This window comes from Pinus tabuliformis, chromosome J (genome assembly GCF_031772625.1).
Source record: "Pinus tabuliformis cultivar Carrire ecotype Pingquan chromosome J, CPIR1, whole genome shotgun sequence".
NCBI lineage: Eukaryota > Viridiplantae > Streptophyta > Pinopsida > Pinales > Pinaceae > Pinus > Pinus tabuliformis.
The window spans coordinates 484,351,934-484,375,036 of record NC_142295.1 but is presented as its reverse complement, the minus strand read 5'-3'; the positions used below and the strand labels follow the sequence as shown (position 1 = coordinate 484,375,036).

At 40.7% G+C, this 23,103-nt stretch overlaps 1 protein-coding gene across 7 annotated transcripts in view; it reads right to left on the bottom strand.

Annotated features, from left to right (window-relative positions):
* LOC149227905 (toprim domain-containing protein) overlaps positions 1–22,604 on the bottom strand; it is a 422,908-nt gene extending 400,304 nt beyond the window's left edge. For 2 of the 7 annotated variants that reach the window (XM_089377958.1, XM_089377959.1), the window contains exons 1-2: positions 22,007–22,600; positions 21,369–21,490 (exon numbers count right to left, since the gene is read on the bottom strand). In XM_089377958.1, the coding sequence (XP_089234084.1) occupies positions 21,369–21,490; positions 22,007–22,307 (423 nt within the window). In that variant the 5' untranslated portion in view covers positions 22,308–22,600. Of the gene's footprint in view, positions 1–21,368; positions 21,491–22,006 lie in introns of all 7 variants that reach the window. The other 5 variants (XM_089377960.1, XM_089377961.1, XM_089377962.1 and 2 more) reach the window with 4 other exon arrangements.
* Positions 22,605–23,103: the final 499 nt, after the last annotated feature.

Sequence of the window (23,103 nt, the reverse complement as noted above, 5' to 3'; positions counted from 1 at the left end):
GTAACTTTTGCGAAGGCAGGGAATGGAAGGTGATTGAGAGTGAGAGTGAACTAGAACTGCCTATGAAGGGCCTTACATTCTTCATCAACCCAACAATTCATGGGACAAAAGCCTAGTCTAGCAGCACGACAGTGATGGTGAATGGTGTGAGGGTACAAGTCCAAGGCAATGTCCCAACTGGCTTTGGAAAGGATCTCATACTTGGCCAAAGTCAAATTATGGAATGAAAGAAGGGGAAAGGATGGCAACAACATGCAAATGTGAGAGGTATAATTATCTAAAAGGCCCTCATGGAAATGGATGGTAGACAAAGGTACATTAGAGAAGGATGCAATGGAGGGGGACAGAGGGAATATGAAGGGAGATGGTGATGAGCGCGTGGTTCACAACAAGGAGAGGGGTGGAGAAAATAAGGTGTTGGATGTCAAAAAGCAAATCTTGGTTGGCCAAGTAACCGATCACATTGGCCCCACCATTGTGAGGGGAACAAGTGAAGCCATATGAATCCAAAATATAAGGGAGACCATTTAAGAGAAGAAGTTCATGAGATTCGACGGGTTGAAGAATGTGTTATCCATATTTTGTAAGGGGGGCTAACATATCCTCAAAAATCTTGTGGGTCTCCATTAAGACTAAGTCAATCTCCTAAAGAAAAAGCGCATCCTTAGATCTATCATGCATCAATATTTGTAGAGACCTAGTTTGAGCATTGAAATCCCTCAAGAGAATAACATCACATGTCAACGAATAATGACAGATGTCCAAATACAAGCCGAGGAATAGTGAGAGGTAATCCAAGTATAAGTCAAAGAATGGTTCACTCTCTGATTAATCATGAATAGTGAAACTCGAGGAAGCAAAGTGGAAATAATAAACCACCATAATATAGACATCTCATAAGAAGGGAGCACAACCATGAATTTGCATCCATACAAATTATGCATTCTCATCAAAGGCAACCATCAAAACACTGCTACAACATGAATCTCATACCAAAACAACTATCTCTTCAAATTATCAAACCACTCAAATGGCGAGCATCTTGCCTGTAAGCCAAAACTAATGGCTGATAAGTTATAACTAGGAGCTTGTGCAAGGGGCTTGCATGGGTCTCAATGAGGAAAAGAACATTGTTGAATTTTCTAAGTCTATCCGTTAGAAATTAATCTGTATTATGTTGGTTTATTTCTTCTACTTGTAAATTCTGAACAAGTTATTTAAAACATTTAAATACCGAAATAAACACAATATAGTCACAACATCTACAGATCATCAGCTGAAAGAAAACAAACACACAAGTGACACCATTATTTTTGGAAAAATGTCCCCGGAAAAACCCAATGCGAGAAAACTGGTGCAGCTATTCTGAGGGTTTATTATTATGCAATATTTCCTTGAGTACAACTGGGTGCCTAACCGGCTCACCGGACAGAGAAAAATACACGGCAACAATACCTCTCTATTTGGAAACAGGTATTCAAAAATCTTGTCCCACGAAGCCCTCTCCAACATCTCTGAAGCTCTGCGTTGGCCCTTCTGGCCTCTGTGTCAACCTCTTGCTGCCCTTCGTCAGACTCAAACCTCTCTGCGTCAGCCCTCTGAGGCACTGCGCAGCCTCTAGGACCCTCTGTGTCACTCCTGCAGCCTCTGCGTGGATGACGCAATCCCTCTGGCTTCTGTGTTGTCTCTGTTGGGCTCTGTGTGGCCTAAACTGGCTACTGCCTCTCGCTCTTTGCTTCTGCGCTGATCTCTGGGCACTGTCTCTGCCTCTCTGCCCAGTACTCATTGCCCCTCGTTGCTAATCACTGATTCGACTTTTCTTAGCAACCCCGCACTAGAAAAACGAATGACTGATCACTCTAGTGTGTTCTCCAACTAACCCTCAAGCCTCCTCTTATACTTTTTCTGTTGGTCCTTCAACGACCAAGATTAAATCTCTAATCAACGACTAAGATTAGATTTGGCTTGATCCATGACTTTTGGAACCTTCTAACCCAGTTTTATATTAATACCCATTAATATTTTATTTTTCCTAAGTTTAGACTCAGGAACTCCATTAAAAATATTATTTATTTTAATATCTCCCAAACCAGGTACAATCTGTCCAAACCATTTCTGGGTCTTGGAGATCTCATGTGCTTTAGCCTCTCCACCAATTTTCATGGCTAGAGCACATCCGATGCTACCCCAAATCAACACTCTGATGCTACCCCAGCTCAACACTCCCTCTTAGCAAGGACTGTGCTCTAGTAATACTCCACACTAAGCATCACTCTGATTATCTGGCACCAGTACCTGTGCTGATGCTAGGCCTCCCCGCCCAACATCCTCTGCATTGTTGCATCCTGTACTGCTGCCCATGGCCCTGCCACTGCCACTGCTGCATCCATATGGCAGCTCCCTCTGCATCCGTGCTGCTACTGGTCCATACTCCCAACACTGCATCCCCCTCTCATCATGTTGCATCGTGCTACTGCAAACTGCTACTGCACTGCAACTCAATTACTGAGAAGTAAGTAACTGATCCACCCAACTTCTGACATCCCTATCAGGCTAGAAACACTCTCGATGTTGAAGCTCTCTCTGCCGCTAACAAGTGCTCCCTCTACTAACCTCTGTGTTGCTGCAACAACTCCCTGCATCTCGCACCGTTGCACACCTCTTTGTGCCATCCTGCACCGTTGCAACACTCTCGTGCCTCTCGCACTGTTGCACCCTGCTAGCCTCGCGTTGTTCGAGGACACCTGCACTGTAGCACTCTCTGTCGCTTCATCTGCATCCGTCTCTAGCGACATCCGCCAATCCTGCTACTCTCTCTTCGGGGCTCTCGTAGCAAGGTATAATCCAAGAGGTTGGGTACCTCAAGGATCCTGCCCCTCATCACATGTAGTCCTCCTAACTACAGCTCGATGTCACCCCACTTCTTCTCTAGTGGCACATGAACACTCATGGCACAATCGTCATCCTCGACTTCTTTCTCCGCCTTCACTGGCGCTACCTTAGAGTCAGACGCCTCTCCCTTGTTCTTCTTCCTCAGACACTGGTTCGCATAATGACCCAGTTCCCCACAGTGGAAGCACTTGACCTTGGAGAGGTCCTTCTTCCTCTTCTCCTGCTTTCCGGCAGATGCCAGAACTGCATCCTCTTCCTCTTCCTTCTTGATCCGAACTCCTTTGCTGCTACTTCTCGTCTTGGTCAACCGTCTGATCTCTTCTTGACGAAGAGCCACCCACAATTCTTCCCAATCTGGAAGATTCGCCCTGCCCAGTATGCTCTGGACAAATGTCTCCCACTCCTCGGAGACTGCGTTTAGTGCGTTATTACCATCAATTCCTGATCTGGCATGGCCCCTATGGAAGTCAGTTGGTCCTGGATCTCCTTCAACTGACCAAGGAAGAGAGATATATGCTCTCCCTTCTGCATCTGGTATGACCGTAGTTGATTCTCAAGTAGCATCTTCCTCTGCACGGAAGTATGCTAGTACAGCGTCTTCAAGGTATCCCACATTTCCTTCGCCATCTCCTTCTTGGCAATATGTTGGACCACATGATCCTTGACCCCATCAAGGATGATGCATTTTGCCTTGGCCATTGCCTCCTCATACCTTTCATTAGCTACCAAGTCAACTAGGATAGCCATTACTCTCACTTGATGCGATGTCTGTCTAGAATGGACAGGATCCTGGCCTTCCAGACCACAAAGTTGGACGCTTCGTCCAGCCTATCTTGATCCCTTAGCCCATTCACGGCCATCTCTCTGCTCTTCTCTGTCGACTCCTCTAAGTCTCTCTACTTCCCACATGGAAGTTCTCGTTTCGACTCCTACTGAGTCTCTCTACTTCTCGTCTAGAAGTTCTCTTCTGAAACTCCCTCTGAGTCTCGATTTCCCTCCTGGAAATCCTTCTGCCAACTATCAAGTTGCCCCTCTCTGATCGTTTGTGCAACTGCAACACTGATCCGGATTCCTTGGCTAGAAATCTGCCTCGGTAGCAAGTCCCTCTACCTTGGTTTTGCCTTGATAGGTACTGTTCTGACCACAGTACCCCACCAGCTTCGCTCCTGCAAACTGCCCACAGCTTCCTTCGCCCCAACCTCTGAAGTATTGAGCCTCTTGGCTCTGCGCAATCCTGGCACCAGCAAAACAGCTCCCTCAACCAACTGTGTCAGCCCTCCTGGCCTCTGGGTGAGCCTGTTTCTGCCCTCCTCAGCCTCTGCGTTGGCCTCTCTCAAGCTCGGACTGATGACGCAGTCCCTCTGCGTCAACCTGTCCTCTGTCGCTTTCTGCAAGGATCAGCTTTGTCGCTCGAGACAGTTGAATCTGTTGCAGATGCTCTGCTCAACTGATGCCTTCAGCTTTCCTGTGATTTGCAACCACCCTCTGATACCATGCTGAATTTTCTAAGTCTATCCGTTAGAAAATTAATCTTTATTTTGCTTGTTTATTTCTTCTACTTGTAAATTTTGAAAAAGTTATTTAAAACATTTAAATATCAAAATAAACACAATACAGTCACAATCTACAGATCATCAGCTGAAAGAAAACAAACACACAAGTGACACCGTTAATTTTGGACAAATGTCCCTGAAAAAACCCAATGCGGGAAAACCGATGCAGCTATTCTGAGGGTTTATTATTATGCAGTATTTCCTTGAGTACAACTAGGTGCCTAACCGGCTCACCCAACAGAGAAAAAGACACGACAGCAATACCTCTCTATTCGGAAACAGGGATTCAGAAAACCTGTCCCACGAAACCCTCCCTAGTGTCTTTGAAGCTCTTCGTTGGCCCTTCTGGCCTCTGCGTCAGCCTCCTGCCGCCCTACATCAACCTCAAACCTCTCTGCGTCAACCCTTTGAGGCACTATGCAGCCTCTGGGACCCTCTGCGTCACTCCTGCAGCCTTTGCGTGGATGACGCAATCCCTCTGGTCTTTGTGTTGTCTCTACTGGGCTCTGCGTGGCCTGAACTGGCTGCTGCCTCTCACTCTCTGCTTCTGCGTTGGTCTCTTAGCACTCTCTCTGCCTCTCTGCCCAGTACTCACTGCCCCTCGCTACTGATCACTGATTCGACTTTACTTAGCAACCCCGCTCTAGCAAAACAAATTACTGATCACTCTAGTGTGTTCTCCAACTAACCCTCAAGCCTCCTCTTATACTTTTCCTGTTGGTCCTTCAACGGCCGAGATTAAATCTCTAATCAACAGCGAAAATTAGATTTGGCTTGATCCATGACTTTTGGAACCTTCTAACCTAGTTTTATATTAATACCCATTAATATTTTATTTTTCCCAAGTTTAGACTTAGGAACTCCATTAAAAATATTAATTATGTTAATATCTCCCAAACCGGGTACAATCTATCCAAACCATTTCTGGGTCTTGGAGATCTCATGTGCTTTAGCCTCTCCACCAATTTTCATGGCTAAAGCACATTCGATGCTACCTCAAATCAACAAACACAAGACACAGGTACATCATACTCATGCTAAGCGAAGAACAAATAGCTCCATTACACTTCAAATAAGTAATGGAAAGAGAGGACAACCCCACAACACCTTACCAAAGGCATCACTTAGAAGATCTAAGGCCTAACCACCCAAAAAGAGGGGACTATCAAATCATTAGACAATGATCACGAATGGTTGCTCATTTCACCTTCTTTGAAGACTTGCTCGCAAGCTTGTTTGAACTCATCCAGCTAGTACCTAGTGAGATCAGCATCCATATCATATGGAGTAGATAGAATAGTCTTCTCTTAGTTTGAAGCACTTGAAGAAACTCTTGGCGACCAAAACCAAAGGACCAACATCACATTGGCCTAGGCCCAAGCATGCTCAAGGTTAAGGTCTTTCAAGTCCATGGTGTCATAGAGGAAAGAAAGACCTCCCTATAGGGGATTCAAGGAACATGAATGAGGGAGAACATGAACTCTCAAAATTCAACTCTTTGACACACCTAAGGCACTTCTCATTAATTTTGACTTGGATTCCTACCTCTACCTCCATGAGTGAGGGACATGCTTCTTCCCCTTAATAATTTGCGCCCATGAAATCAATTCTTCCTCAATGTTTTTTATGTCAAAAATTTTGAGTGCAAGGAAGCGGGTACCATCCTAAGGGAGGTGAAGGGATTAGTTTTCCTCACTCTTCATTTTTGTGACCAGTTGTTTAAGGATATGGTTCTCTAATTCAACTCCCAAAATGTTGTTGGTAAGGTCATCAATAGTAATCAATAAATGATTTGAATTTACGATGAGCAGTGAAGCTCAATAAATAGTACCACTGTATTTACAGAAACAACAAGTTTCTACAGTAAGTTTCTACTAAGAATATAGAAACAGCAAGTTTTTAACAAGAAACTGCTAATTACAAACATAGATGAGCAGTAAACACTAAAATAGCATTATTCTAATACCCTCCCTTAATGTTCAAGCTATTTACAACACCTATAGACCCTCTGAATTTTACAAACTTATCAGGACCAAGAGGCTTGGTGAAGATGTCTGTTGGTTGCTCCATTGTGGGAACATATAGCAACTGAATGGATCCGTCTTCAACAAGCTAGCGAATGTAGTGACAATGAGTTTCCACATGCTTTGTTCGTTCATGTAAGACTGGATTCTTGGCGAGTTTGAGCACTCCCTAATTATCACAGAACAAGGGAGTAGGACCTACCTGGGAAACATACATGCCTTAACTGCTCCCCGATATTCTACTTTTGTCGAGGAGAGAGCCACTGCCTGCTGCTTCTTACTAGCCCATGTGACAACGCCGGATCGCAGACTAAACACATACCCAACTGTAGATTTACGATCATCAACTGAACCAGCCCAGTCTGAATCTGTGTAACCACTGAGCATAGGATCTGAACTCCGAGTGTACAGAAGTCCATAATCAGGGGTGCCTATTACATAACGCAACACACGCTTTGTTGTTGTCTAATGATCAGCCCTAGGAGCTGCCATGAAGCGTGAAATGTAGCTCACTGCAAAACTGATATCAGGTTGAGTGGCAGTAAGGTAGATGAGGCTGCCCACTAACTGTCTGAATAAAGTTTCATCCACAAGTGGTGAGGATGACTGAGCTGAAAGTTTGAGCCCTGGTTCCATAGGAGTCGTGGTATGTTTGCAATCCTGCATTATGAACCTGTCTACAAGATTTCTGGCATACCTGGACTGAGAGAGAAAGATGTTGTTCTCAATCTGCCAGATTTCCACCCCTAAACAGTAATGAAGAAGTCCCAAATCTATCATATCAAAAGTGCTGCACAAATCCTATTTGATCCCATGGAACAAATGTGCTAAACTGCCAGTAATGATAAGATCATCCACATAGACAACCACAAACAGAATATCATCACCAATATGTTTGATATACAGGTTTGCATCAGATGGACTCCGCTGAAAACCATGATCTATTAGGTACTTATCAATTTTCATGTACCAAGCCCGAGGAGCTTGTTTCAGACCATAGAGTGCTTTGACTAATCTACAAACTTTCTGTTCTTGATCGGCAACCTTGAACCCTGGAGGCTGTGTCATGTAGACTTCTTCCTGTAAGTCACCATTCAGAAAAGCACTCTTTACATCCATCTGATGGACTTTCCAACTGAACTGAGCTGCTAAGGCAAGGACAAGCCGTATGGTACTCATCTTGGCTGTAGGAGAAAAGGTCTTCTCATAGTCTATGCCTTCCTTCTGTGAGAATCCTCGAGCGACAAGTCGAGCCTTATACTTGTCAAGGGTCCTGTCAACTTTGTATTTTACTTTATACACCCATTTGCAGCTAATGGGCTTCTTCCCTGTAGGAAGATTAGAAAGGGTCCAAGTGTGATTCTTCTGAAGACTCTAGAATTCTGCTTCCATAGCCTGTTCCCACTCAGGTATACCCTTAGCCTCTGAATAGGTTTGAGGCTCAAAAACACTGTGTAAGTTAGCCATAAGAGCAAAATTTATTGTAGGCTGGTGTTTGCTCTTATTTCGGGAAGTTCTACCTTCAAGGAGCTCATTATCCCGAAGATCACCAATAGTTTTAGCCCACCATTTAGGCCGGAGAGTAGAAGAACCAATATCAGGAGTGGATGGAGGAGGCTCAGGAACAACAGGAGCAGCAAGAAGAGGATTATTTTCCGGAGGAAGCTCAAGTAGTGCATCATCAAATACTGATGCTGCATCATCCCTCCCATCAGGTGGACCTAACAGAAGAAGAACATTGTGAGGTTGATCCTCAGAACACTGCTCAGAAGTAGGAGACTGAAAGAATCCTCTGTCTTCATCAAACACTACGTCCCGACTGAAGCTAAGACGACCAGTGCTTATATCCAATGTTCCACCAAGACTCTGGTGCGGGGAGACGCGGGTGTGGGGAGATGCGCAGGGGGGACGTGTGGGAGTACCCTCAAATTTTAGGGAAATTTCGGGGGTGCGGGGAGGCGTCGAGGTATATATATATATATATATAATTCAAGTTCATATTCATTGTTCACTGTTCAATAATGAAAGCATAAAAATATTAAATAGACAATTGAATCATTGTTCCATCCTCATCATTCATTTTGATACATATATCATTCATATGACATACTCAAGTCTCATTATTGAATTATTCATACATACCATGAGATTCTATTAAAAAAATAAAAATCAATAATGAAATATTCAAATACATTGATCCATATCATTCATCATTCAATGATTCATCATTCTACAATCTACATTGATTTAAAAATTAAATTCATCATTCATCATTCTAGAATCTAAATTGAAAGCAAAACATACTAGTATATTTTCAAAGTTTGAACACTAAATTTATATAACTCAAAGTTTGAACCTAGGTTTTAAACTTTTAGTTATTTAATGTTTTTTTGTTCTATTTAGTTTTAATTTTAAATTTTTTTAATTGTTTTGTTTTTTGATTTTTTAATTTTTAATTTGGGTCTTATTAGACAAATTTAAAGGGGGGCGCCCATAAGCACCGTTTTTGAAGGAGGACGCCCAAACGCACCCTTTTTGGGGAGTCTAGACTCCCACACTGAAGGGGGACTCCCAGACGCACCCTTTTTGGGGAGTCTAGACTCCCACACTAGGGAAACGCACCCCTTTGCGTCTCCCCGAGACTCCCCAAAAAGGGTGCGTGGGGAAACGCACCCCCAAGAGACTCCCCATCCCAAGTGCGAGGGATGCGTGCACCCGACCCTGGGGACGAGTCCCCGTGGAACACTGTTTATATCTATCAACCTATAGGCTTTGTGATGGTCACTCTACCCTGTCATCATGAGTTTTTGGCTTTTGGAATCCAACTTAGAGCGCTTGGCAGCTAGAATCCAAACATATGCAACCGAGCCAAACACTTTGAGGTGACTAATCTGAGGCTTACGGCCAAACCAAACCTCTTCTGGAGTCTTCCCCTTAACAGCCTGAGTAGGTGATCGGTTAAGAAGATAGACAGCAGTAAACACTGCTTCTGCCCAAAATTTGTTCGGAACACTCCTGTGTTGTAACATGGAACGAACCATTTCAACAACTGTACGGTTGCGACGTTCGACAACACTATTCTGCTGAGGAATGTAGGGTGTAGTTAACTACCATTTGATGCCATGGATATCACAGAAGTTGGAGAAAGCAGAAGAACAAAATTCCCCCCCCCCCCCCCCATTATCTGTCCTAAGAGTTATGATATTACCGCCAGACTCTTTTTCAACTAAGGATTTAAACTTCTGAAAGATACTAAATACATCAAATTTATTTTTTAGAAAGTACACCCACATCTTTCTACTGAAATCATCTACAATAAGCAAAAAATATTTGCAACCAGTAATAGAAGATGTATTCATAGGACCACAAATATCAGCATGAATTAACTGGAGTACCTTAGATGCGCGCCAAGATTCTCCATCCTTGAATGAAGACCGATGTTGCTTGCCAGCTTGACAGGCGCCACACACTCCCAACTGCTGAGTTTGAATATCAGGTAACCCTGACACAAGTCCTTCCCGAGATAGCTGAGAGAGATACTGAATGTTTAGATGCCCATATCTTTGATGCCACAGAGTGCTGATGGGAGAAACACGGGCTGCTAGAGCCACATCTGGAGAATCACCAGTGTCTAGAAGCCTGTATAGGCCATGGTCTTCTAAGCCAACAGCAACCGTAAGACGAGTTTCCCTGTCAATAATGGAGCATTTGTGTGCACTGAACACTACATCAAGCTGGGGAGAGTTCCTCGTAATCTGGCTGACAAACAGCAAATTTATTTCCATACCAGGAACATAGTACACATTCAAGAAGATGAGTGTGTGCCCACCAGACTAGATCTGAACTGTACCTCTGCCAACCACTGTGTACTCCTCACCTCCACCGAATACCACAGAATCACTGAAAGATGAGAAGTCAATAAACCAGTCACGCCTGTGAGAGAAATGACGTGATGCACCAGAGTCAATGTACTAGGCAAAAGACGGGACATGATCTGAGGACTTCTTAGCCATAAAGGCATAAAAGGCAGATTCCGTCTACTTGGAATGTTCTGCAACGTTTGCTATCTGATGGGACCCTCCATGTTTCTTCTGTTCAGAAGCAATCCTCTGTCGGCAATCTTTCTTCATGTGTCCGAACTTGTGACAGTGGTTACACTGCACATTTTTCTTCCTAGCATGATCAGAAGGCTGAGAAGAACCTTTCTGTTGAAAGGACGGAGAGGACTGATATTTGGCAGCAAAAGCATTTTCTAAGGAGGTTGATGAAGCAGCACTACCAAACTGTTGTTTCCAATGATCCTGCTACATGAGTTCGGTGCATAACTCTGGAAACTTCAGATCAACATTAGTGGAGGTAATGTTGAGTGTTTCTATGAAGTGCTCATAAGGTTTCGGTAGACTTTTCGGAGTGATGACTACCATATCTTCTTCCTCCATGGTCCGACCAATGGCTTCGAGCTGATCTCAAATGTCTTTAATCACGTTAAGATGTTCCTGTAAAGACATATGTTCGTCCATCATGATGGAGGATGGAGAACAACTAATTCTTTAGAAAGAAAGCTCTGCTCTTGTTGGATGTCTCGTGCAGTTCCTTCAGATGTTGCTAGATTTCGGCAACTGTCTTGCCGGAAGGAATCTGTGGTAACTGATCATCAATCACAGAGAGTTTGAGAAGCATAACAGCCTCTCGATTTCGATCATCAAATTTATCTTGATCGGCACCAGCTGTACCAGGACGGAGTTCTTTGCCCAAAACGAGCTGGTCAAGACGCCTATATTCAAAAATGGTCAACATTCTCTGTTTCCAGATGTTATAATTGGTGCCATTAAAGCGCTGACTGCCTTCTAACATCAGATTGGTTAGCGAGGCCATCTGCACGTTTCCCAAGACACAAAAAACAATAAAGGAGGGCACAGATTTCAATGCAGATGCTGGCTGATCTGGACAAAATCTGATAGGTTCATTGTCTAGGAAATACCAAATTGTCGTCAAAAAAAACTGAGATCAACTTCACCGCCTTCGTATACAACCGAAAGAGTGACAAAAGAGGCCTTCAGCAATTCGTTTCAGCTTTTGATAATGAAGACATCCCCATAATTAAATACGCTAGCACATAATTAAGCACACTGTCCAATACACACGCTGTTGGAACGCAGTTACACCAAAACCCGCGGGTGGTAGATACTGTCTAACCCTTGCTAGAGATAAAATCCTTGTAGAATAGCGACAAAGCCCGCGTGTTAAAAAACGAAACCCGCGTGTTAAAAACCGAAACCCGCAAGTTAAAAAAAATTACCTCTGTTTTCTTGCAATTTGCTTAAGGTTTGACAAAAGTATGGCTAGAATCTGAGTCGTGTTAAAAAAACGCGATTATCTCCAAGGTACCCCGTGTGAATCCGCACACCCCCGTCGGGCCCTTCACGCTTCCACACACCCAGTTGTGCCCGCTATCGACGGTGAACGGCAAGCTTCTGCAAACAAAGCAACCAGAGGCAGCGAAGAAATGATTTGGACGTCGCCTTTCAGAGTTCTCTTGAACTGCTCGACGTCGAAGATATCAGCGAATTCACTGTCGGTCTCCCAAACAGCACGTCGCCTTTCAGAGTTCTCTTGAACTGCTCGACGTCAAAGATATCAGCGAATTTACTGTCGTTCTCCCAAACAGCATTGATTTTGTAGAATGGGAATAACCAGAGCCGCCTCCAGAATTCTGGAAATGACAACCGCATTGGTGAACAGAGATGGAAATCGCGAAACAAATTCCGTTGTGCCACGAATCTACCTGGCTTGGGTCCGACGCCAAGAAAGATCGCGCGCCAAAGTATATTCCAGCAATCAAGAAACCCTCGGAGTAGTCAGAACCCACAAGCACGACGTCCAAAGAAGAATAAAACGTGACGCCAAAAAAAAAAATCTCCAAGGGAGCAACACAGAATTTTTCAATCAATGAAAAATTATCTCGAAAAATACCCAAGCTCTGATACCATAATCAATAAATGAATTGAATTTACAATGAGCAGTGAAGCTCAATAAATAGTAAAACTGTACAACTGTATTTACAAAAACAGCAAGTTTCTACTAAGAATATAGAAACAACAAGTTTCTAACAAGAAACTGCTAATTACAAACATAGATGAGCAGTAAACACTAAAATAGCATTATTCTAATAAATAGAGGCATGTAACTTGTTTTGAACTTCAAACACTCAATTACACCATTATTCCTTTGAATTGGGCCACCTAATTTGAGAGATCCATCGAAGACATAAGACTATGCTTAATAGACGCAATATAAGGATTGTAAATGCACTCAATACCGTGTAAAATGGGGTTCAGAGAAGCCATCATAAGTCCCTCAAATTGGACACCACTCCTTGTGCATGTTCAAAGAGCTTTAACCCACAAATTGAGTCTAGAGTATTAGGAGAAGAGAAGATGGGGGGACATGATTGCAATGAAGTTGAAGGGGCACAAGGGGTCTACAGAAGATCAGGATAGCTACCTCTGTTGAATTTTGTAACTATGGTCAGTCTTCATAATGTATATTTTTGGTCCTTGATGTGTCTGTAAGCATGTTCTTCATGCTTGAGTCAAAAGAAAACAAAAAGAAAATTATATTAAACATCTTATTCATGTCAGTTGTAAAAAGGAAAATTTTGAATTTATAAAAGAAAACTTTTGGCTCCAAAAATGTCAGACCAGGCAGTAACTCCTCTTCAAATCAATGCATTTATTCACTCAAGTTGATCTTTATTATATACATGAGGGAGAGACTGTTCACTTCATCTCGCGGGGTCTATTCATATTTCTTATTATTTATTTACATCAGTTACTTATTCACCCAATCCTGATGATTAGGTGTCAAAATTCCACCCCTTAATCTGAAGGGATGCTGGTGAGTCCAAGCATCGTTCTGAATCATTCAAGCTCTTCTCTTCCAAGCGCTTTGGTGAAGATGTCTACAATTTGCTCATTAGTGGAACAATGGCGAAGATGGATTGTTTTGGCCTCAACATGATGTCGAATCAGATGATATTTAGTATTGATGTGCTTCGTTCGATCATGGAACTTTGGGTTCTTAGCCAACTTTATTGCCGAGGTATTGTCAATCATGAGTGGAGTCGATTGTTCTTGTTTTACCTACAAATCTTCAAGAATTTTCCTGAGCCACACAATTTCTTTTGTTGCCTCAGCTGCTGCCACATATTCTACTTCTGTTGTGGAATCTGCTGGAACTGATTGTTTGTGTGATCTCCAGGAGACAGCTCCTGATCCAAGACTCATAGCATAACCTGAAGTAGATACCCCATTTTCTTTGTCTCCATCAAAGTCTGAATCAGAGTATCCAATCAAGCTGAAGTCGTCCACCTGTGTATATTTGATTCCAAAGTCTTGAGTTCCCTTCAAGTACCTTAGAACTCTTTTTGCAGCAGACCAATGTCTCTTACAAGGCTTTTGCATAAACCTGGAGAGGATTCCAACAGCAAACGAAATGTCTGGTCTGGTAGTAGTTAGGTAGTTGAGACTTCCTACAAGCTGTCTATACTTTGTTGCATCCTCAAATTCTTTTCCTTCAATGGATGTGAGCTTTAAGTTTTGTTCCATTGGAGTAGTAAGAGGATTGCATTCTGTCATGCTAAACTTGTTCAACAGATCTCCAATGTACTTCTTTTGGGAAAGGAATATGGACTTAGGATGTTGAGTTACTTCAATACCAAGATAGTAATGAACATAGTCCAAATCAATCATTTCAAAACCTTTCTTCAATTCCTTCTTTATGGATGCAATGTAGCTTTCATTGTTCCCCGTCATCAAAAGATCATCTACATATACCACAAGATATACAACTGTTTTGCCAACTTTCTTGACAAATAAAGTTGCATCATCAAGATCATAATGTTTGAAATTGAGTTTCAGAAGATGCTCAGTTAGCTTTTCATACCAGGCTCGCGGTGCTTGTTTGAGGCCATACAAGGATTTCACAAGTTTGCATACTTTATGTTCATGTCCTTTCACAGCAAATCCTTCAGGCTAGGGCATAACAACATTCTCTTTTAGATCTCCATTCAAGAAAGCAGTGTTTACATCCATTTGATGGACTTTCCAACCGTTCTGCGCTGCTAGGGCAAAGAGTGTCCAGATGGTAGCCCATTTTGTTGTGGGGTCAAAAGTCTCCTCATAATCGACCCCTTCCTTCTGTGCAAAACCTTTTGCCACAAGCCTGGCTTTGTGCTTGTCAAGTGAGCCGTCAGCGTTATACTTGTTTTTGTAGACCCACTTGCAGCCAATTGGTTTGGTTCCTAATGGAGGATCAACCAACTTCCAAGTGCCATTCTTTATGAGGGCATCATACTCCTTTTGCATTGCTTCTTTCCATTCATCATGAGAAGCAGCTTCTTTGAAGGAAGTTGGTTCAAAATCTGTAGACAAATTCAATTCACAATCATAAGAAACATCCATATCAACAGGTGAATTAGAGTCATCTACATCACCTCCATTTTGCCGGTTTGAATTTCTAGTTCCTGTCTTTCCAACCTCATCGGGATGAACACTTTCAAGTGTCTTTGTCAGCCACTTTGGAGGACCTTTCTCAGATGGTCCAGGCTGCTCCGTTGATTGAGTTGGGACTGAATCAAGATTGAGTCTCCCAATTCTATCAATCACATCACTTAAAGCATCATCTGTTGTTGGAGTTTCATGCAGGGGAGAGAGTGCTTCAGAAGAAGATTCCACATGTTGTTCTAGTATAGGAATCCCCCCTTCAAGATGTGGAATCTAATTATCAAATTCTTGAAATGATTTTGCATTTGCGAATCTATCCAAGCGATCAAGTTGCCGCTCAACAACATTGTCAGTTTTGGATGATTCAAGAAAGATTACATCTCTAGATACAACAAACTTTTTATTGACTTCATCATAGAGATGGTATGCTTTGGAGGTGTTTGAATACCCCAGGAAGATACACTTACGACTTCTTGCACCAAGTTTATTTCTAGGTACCTTTGGTATTAAGGCATAACAGGTGGAACCAAAGACCCTGAGATGCTTTACCGAAAGAATGTGCCCATACCACATTTCATAGGGAGTCTTGTTTTTGATAGCATTAGATGGACATCTATTCTTTATATATGTAGCACATAGAATAGCATCAGCCCAAAACATTATTTTTACATTTTTGAAGAAGAGCATGGAGTGTACCATATTTAAGATTGTCCTATTCATTCTTTCAGCTACACTATTCTGTTGGGGATTATAAGGCACAGTTGTTTGATGTTTGATCCCATGTTGGCGAAGATAGTTTTCAAATTCATTTGATGTGTATTATTTTCCATTATCAGTGCGAATAGACCCAATATGAGATTGTGCATCATTTTCAATCCATTTATGAAAGTTCTTGAATGTTTGAAAAGCATCAGATTTGTTCTTCAATAAATAAACCCAACACATTTTGGTGTAGTCATCAATAAATGTCATCATATATTTATTTCCATTTGCAGAAAGAACAGGCATTGGACCACATAAATCTGAATGAATGAGTTCAAGTTTTCTATGTGCTCTTGAATGTGAATCATGAAAAGATTGTTTGCTATGCTTTCCTAGAATGCAAGCATCACATTGTTTAAATTTCCTAAGAATTGTAGGCAAACCAGCAACACCATTTTTCTTCAACAAGCGGAGGTTGTCATAGTTCAAATGTCCAAGTCTAGCATGCCATAATAAACTTGATGGAAGTGTACCTTCTTCATAATGACAATTGTATGAGAAATGTTGTGCACGAACAGAGGTACCTTGCAGCTTGAGAAGCCTTTCTTCTTCTATTCCCCTCATGACAAGTGAGTGGTCAGATGCTTTTCTCACCTCAAGCTTGCCATCAAACATATGAATGGAGTGACCTTGTTGGCGGATGTGGACCAAGGACAACAAGTTTCTCTTTAGCTGTGGGAGATATAGAACATGATGCAGAAGGAAGTCTAGAAGACCAGGCAATTTAAGCCTAATTGTGCCAAGCCCTGATGGCTTGATTTTTGATTGGTCTGCAAAGTATACTGCTCCATCAACATTGTCAGTAAATTCTTCAAAAAAATCTTTTCTACGAGTCATGTGGCAAGTTGCTCCTTAATCAAGCAACCAATCATTTTTCCAAGAAGCAAGTGAAGCATCAAATAAATCTTCATTTACTCCAATATTACATTGTGCCACCACATAATGAGCGGATTCAGGTGCTTTACCTTTGTCTACATCATTAGTTTTACCTTTCTGTTGGTTTTTTTGTTGCTTAATTTTGTCCCATGGTAACTTGCATGTAGAGGCATCATGTGATCCATTTCTTTTGCAGCATATGCAATGCAAATCTGCCTTTTCTCCTTGAGAGTGTCTGCCCCCCCTACCTCTGAAATATCTTCCTCTTCCTCTTCGACCACCTCTTCCTCTGGAAGAATCTTGAGCAAGATTCTTTTCTTTATGAGCAAGGCACACAGCCTCTTCAGAAGATTCAGGGGTTGTCTTCTTTCCAAAATCTTTCTCTCTTTCAGCAATTTTTTTCACAAGAGAGTCAAAAGTAATATCTTTGAGATTTCCATTTGCTTGTAATTATTCAAGATAATTTGAGTAAGTAGGATAAAGTGCCTTGAGAAAAGCAATAAGAGGAATATCCAATTCAACCTTAGTGGCTTTGATATCATGCATTATAGATTTTACTTCGGATGCAAGAGCAAGAGGATCATTATTTTGCAATTCAAGAGTGAAGAGTTTAATCATGAATTGAACAACTTCAAGTGCAGAATGTGAGTCATAGAGTTTTTTCATCTTTTGTAAGGCTTCGAAAGCAGTTGAAAATGGCGAAATATGGCGACTCACCTCTTCACTTACAGATGCTGCAATTAATGCATAGGCTTTGTTGTTCTTATTTTCCCAAATGGCGAGCTCTTTGTTTGAGGTAGGTTGTTCTGGCTCTTTGTCTCCGTCTCCAATACACACTCCTTTCCACAACTCATTGAAAATGAGGGTGTGTTTTATCATCCGGGACCACTCAGGATAGTTATCCTTGCCAGTGAGAACTATTCCCACAATAGATATGATTGAATGCATATTGTAAAAAAAACTTCTGCTTTTGATGGAAAAAAAGCACTGTAGTAGCAATAGTCTAAATTCTTATGAAAACCAAGAAACAAGTTGCACAAATATTCTAATGCTTCTTTTGGAAAACAATGAATAATATCATGTCAACAGTAGAGCCCTCAAAGATCAACAATCAGGCAAGCCTCGTCCATTATCCCCAGTTTCAAATCCTTCCACACGAAATCAATAGTCTTCTAAAGAGATTCTTAACAGTGTGAAGAATAGCCACCCAAGTTGTTCTACAGCAAAAATTCAAAGGAAGAAGCCTGAAATTGATAGGACATCAAGACAATCAGGATCTTCGAAATCTTCATTCCAATTTCTTATTAAAAAGAGTACAAACTCAACCCGGACATTAAACTAGTTCAAAGGGATTGAGGACATCCTCATAGATTTATAAAAGTCACAATGCATATAACATTGGCTCAAATAGATTCAATAGCAGTATATATAACAATATATATAGCGACCGAGAGAACATAAAACATAACAGTAGCTGAAGCATAAAGGGGCTTAATTGCCATCATTATTTTCAACGCTTGTGCGTATCCTGGAGATCATGTTCTTCAATTCGATCTCCATTTCAGAAATCTTAGATTCCAGATACACGAACCGCTCTTCCAATTATGCTAAAATATCAACATTAGCTCAGCTTTTGATAAAGGATAATCACTTCAATGTTCCGAATTCCCCTTTGATATTTCAGTGACTCAAAGTTTGTATGCCTTGCAAGATCTTCTCGAGGTGTCACGCTGTGCAAAAGTATTACAGCTCTATTCGGCTTCCACGCTGGAGACGAGCTTTGAAACCGAGAGCAACAACGGAGCTGCAACGTATGGAGCTACAAAGTATGGAGCTGCAGCATATGGAGGGTGGGGAAAGAGCAGCAGCATATGGAGGGAGGCCACTACAACGGAAACATCAACTGCACCAAATTTTAAAACGCATATGACAGAGGGCGCAGATTTTAAAATGTATATGACACTGCCTGGAGCAGGCTTCAGGCAACCGGGCAAAATATAGGCAGGAAACTAACACTAGGAGTTACACAAAAGCTAATTTCGGGAGTTGGCTCTGATACCATGTCAGACCAAGCAGTAACTCCTCTTCAAATCAATGCATTTATTCATTCAGGTTGATCTTTATTATATACATGAGGGAGACACTGTTCACTTCATCTCCTGGTGTCTATTCATATTTCTTATTATTTATTTACATCAGTTACTTATTCAGCCAATCCTGATGATTAGGTGTCAACAAAAAAGTTAAAGTCGGCCTTTCCAAATGTTCAAGTCGGCTCCAACAAAGTCACACCCATTCAGCCAGCAAAAACTATATAAATAGAAGTGATTTGACCTCCTCAAAGGGCATTCGCTTTATCTCACAAGATGTGATCTCTTTTGCGGTAAAAACAAGGACAAAAGGACAAAATACATCTCTAATTTGGAGAACAAAAAGAGGTAATCTATCACTCATACAAGGCCGAATTTTTCTGAGATTCTTGCATACTAAATCTTTGTGGAACAGCGAATTTATGAGGCAAGAACGAGCTTATGTTCTGAGGCATACTCTTATGTTTGGACATGTAAAGAAGGCAAGAAAGAAGCAGATTTTCTGAGGTACAATGGACCTGCAGTGATGAGCTTAAGAATAAGAGGGAAGGGCAAAACATAGCATGTTTCTTGGGCCGGTTGACTTGACTAGGAGGATGGACTAGGTTTGACCTAGCTATTGACTAAGAAGTATCTCTGTTGAATTGAAGATTTCTCTATTGAAAAAGTTGTTGGGATTTTCCCCCATGTGGGTTTTCCTAAGGTAAATGATTGTGTTATTGTGTGGCTGTCTCTTTATTATTCTACTAGCAATTTTTGTTCATTGTTGAGATTCTTTGTGCAATTATTTTATGATGGATAATAAATGCAAGAAAAGGATGAACTCAAGATAAGATCATAAGAAGTAATCATCTGTTTAGAGAATCCTTTGAAATTCAACAACCACGGTATACAAGGTAGATAAGGGAAGGGAAAGGGAGGAGAAGCCTAACAAAAGAGACTATGGAAGCCATGGGAGCTGAGGAAGACTTGGCGGAGGGGACAGAGGGAGAGGAAGATTACATGAATGAAGGGAAGGATGGGATTGACTGGGGCGACGATTGATGAGCAAGAAATAGGGAAGGCCAAGAGGGAAGGGAATTATCAAAATTTCAAGACAAAAAGGCTATTAGTACAGAAATTATGTTCAATAGTGGTAAAACGTAAAAGATGAAAGATTAATATTTTTTAGCACAACCCTTTTATGTAGTGGAGGTATTCGTTATTTCCCCAAGATAAATAATAATAGCAATAACAATATAATTTTAAGGTCACAATTGAGCCTATGTGATCCCTTAGATTGTAGGACAAGCAACACCCTCAATGCAACAATTTGACTGCTAAAGTTTACAAATGTGCACATGCCCCACCCTACTTTGGATTTGAATTTATGACCTCCTAGGAGAAAACACATGTTCTTAACCATTAGACCCACTCAATTTGTCACCCTATAAACAATTAAAAACAACTACCTCATAGAAACAAATAGAGGTTTTCAAATAATCCTTTCCATGAATTACATTGCATGAATGGCCATTATATTGGAGGAAAATATTGATGAAGATATTGCGAAGGCCATGAACTTGAGAGTGGAGATTCAATTTTTTAAGTGACAGTAAATCTTCATGTCTAGTAACTCCTAATCGATTCCTTTGTGATTTAGAAGTTGAAGTAATCATCATATCTACCATTAGTGGTCAACAACAACTATGATGGGAAGCCTAGAGAAGCACTGCATTGATCCTTAAAGGATGAAGAAAATTTTCAAACAGAAAAATCTGAGCTAGCTCGAGCTGAAGGCAAGAGACAAAGCACTTCAGGTGAGTGCAGATCTCAAAAAATAGAAAGCACATTTGGAGGCTATTTATGATTTTTGCCCTCTGTCTCTAACTAGTATACATCCACCTGTTGGATTCGAACACACAAAAGTGCCCAAGGCATTAACCATGGGGTGGGAGCAAATGCAGCTTCTCTAGCCCAAGGAATTTTCAAAACATTTGAAGTATGCTCTCAAGAAAACTGCTTCAAACCTAAGTAATAGGAGATGGTCCCCAAGGGTGTTGTGTCCATATCCCACGTGTTGGACATGAACACGCTTGAACACATGTCTGACACATGGCAAAAGCATGTCCAACACGTGCCTTAGCCGTGTCTTACCTATTTGACTATCTAAAAAACAGTTTTCATTGATATTTTCTCACTTTCAGTTATAAGGAAAGAGCTCTTATAGTCATTCTATAGGTGAAGGGTAAAATCAAAATTGGAAGGTATTCCAAGTGTTTTGTAAATGTTTTGTTTAAAAAAATGGACTCTTTGTGTCTATGTTTTATTTTTTTCATTTCTAATTTGTAATATGTTTATTATGGAAAGCATGTTTTATATATATATATATGGTCACGGCCAAATCAAACACCAAATTGGTATATGAAACTCCCTTGTTTGTTTGTAGGATAAGGGGTCACCTCCATACAGTGATTTGACTGCTAAAGTCTACTAGTGCATACACTTCTATTACCATGTCCTTAGGTCATTGGACTTTGCTTTAAAGTGTGTCCGCTAACCACATATGTCAATTACAACGTTTCCAAATAGTTGTTTCCAAATAGTTTGATTTACTATTGCAGATTATGCGAGAAAAGTTTTTAAAGTATGAATAAGCAAATGCCCAGGGAGAATATTATTTTGCACCTGTGGGCATATAAGCTGACTATATTGTCCAGGAGTATAGTCATTGCAAAGTATATTCTTCCGTTCCAACTCCTTGCGCACTGTTGAAACTAAAGCACTTCTACTTCTGTAGCCATTGATCTCTGATATACACATCCAAGTAAGGAATAGTTCATATAACTTAATTTAAATTAAGCAAGGTCTTTTAGTAGAAATTACATAAGAGAATTTTTTTGCCAAGCTCATTTCGAACCAACAAATATAATTCATCATTATCAACAACAAAAAATATTTAAAACCAACCAATATGATTCATCATTATCAACAACAAAAAAACAAAAACAGAAAAACTCTAACCCATTTACAGAGTCTTAACACACTCAATTTGTGGACTGTTAATCCTCCTTACCGCAAACTATAATGCTGACAAAAAAAACTTCAGCGCGGATTCCATATAAACATCAGGCCACTTCCTAGTACAACTCGTTAAGTTAAAATAAACATGTTTACTGTAATTTTATAACATTTGCGTGTTTTTATGGAACCACAATTCACCAAAGTTTGTTTTTTATATTTCTTCTAGAGAATAAGCATTTTGCAGATTGCCAAGCGGCCATAAAGCGCGATAGAGAATAAAAGAGAATGCAATGGAAGATTACCTGGATCGTACCGCATTAAACTTGTGCTGGAGAGGCTAAAACAATGTTGCAAGCAACTCAAATTCTGTTTTTTGAGGAAAGGAGTGAAATGTTTGATTGAATAAGTTATGCAATTTAGTGGAGAGTGGTAATGACGTATACACACAACACTCGAAATTTTGCAGAAGTGCCCGTGTGAGACGGTGAATACTCCATATTCCATGTTTAAATATCGTGTTGGCACCGTTCTAATCCTGCAACTACAGCAATGTGAAAGGGCAACTGCCCAAGGTCGAGCAGAGAATTGTTGCAAAAAAACCATTATAAAACCCTGCAATATCCTCGCTTACTGTTGAGCATGTATATACACGTACATATATTCAACCGAGGTCATGCTCGACCTGTGCCCTCCTTCAGCTCTTATGCCAACATTGGACTTCAAGGGGTTTATGCCCATGTGAGCTTTTTATTTTGGCCCCAAAACATGTGCCATGTGATTATGAAATCCGAGTGTTGGAGGGAAACGCTAGGGTTTTTCCTGCCACAGCCGTGACAATGTGGAACTGAAAGAATGGTTTAGCATAGCTTTCTCATGGTTATAGTTTGAACCATAAATAAATTAGTGTTTATCATAGGTCCATGATAGTTAAATGTTGAAACGTAAATAAAAAGACGAGGCATAATTTTTAACTTTACATTTATATTGATATCGGTTTTTACGTGCAAACTTTGTGGTAAGTATCGGTTTTTATGTGCAAACTTTGTGGTAAGTATTGTATTGGTTTTTATGTGCAAATTTTGTGGTAAGTATGAATATATATTTTTATTTTTTTCCCTTATACGTGTTTTGTATTTTTTTCCATATCAATTTGTTGGGAATTTAGTGAAATTAGTTGGAGTGGTGATTTAAGTTTTTAAAGGTTTTTTGGTTTTGAATTTATGTATAAAAAAAAACTTATTTTAAATAATAAAAGATCATTGATTTTATCAAAAATTGTTGAATTATAATTTTGGTCAAAAACTCCAAAACACATAAAAACTCATTTTAAATAATAGCAGATCATTGATTTAAACAAAAATTGTTTAATTATAATTCTCGCTAAAAACTCAAATACACA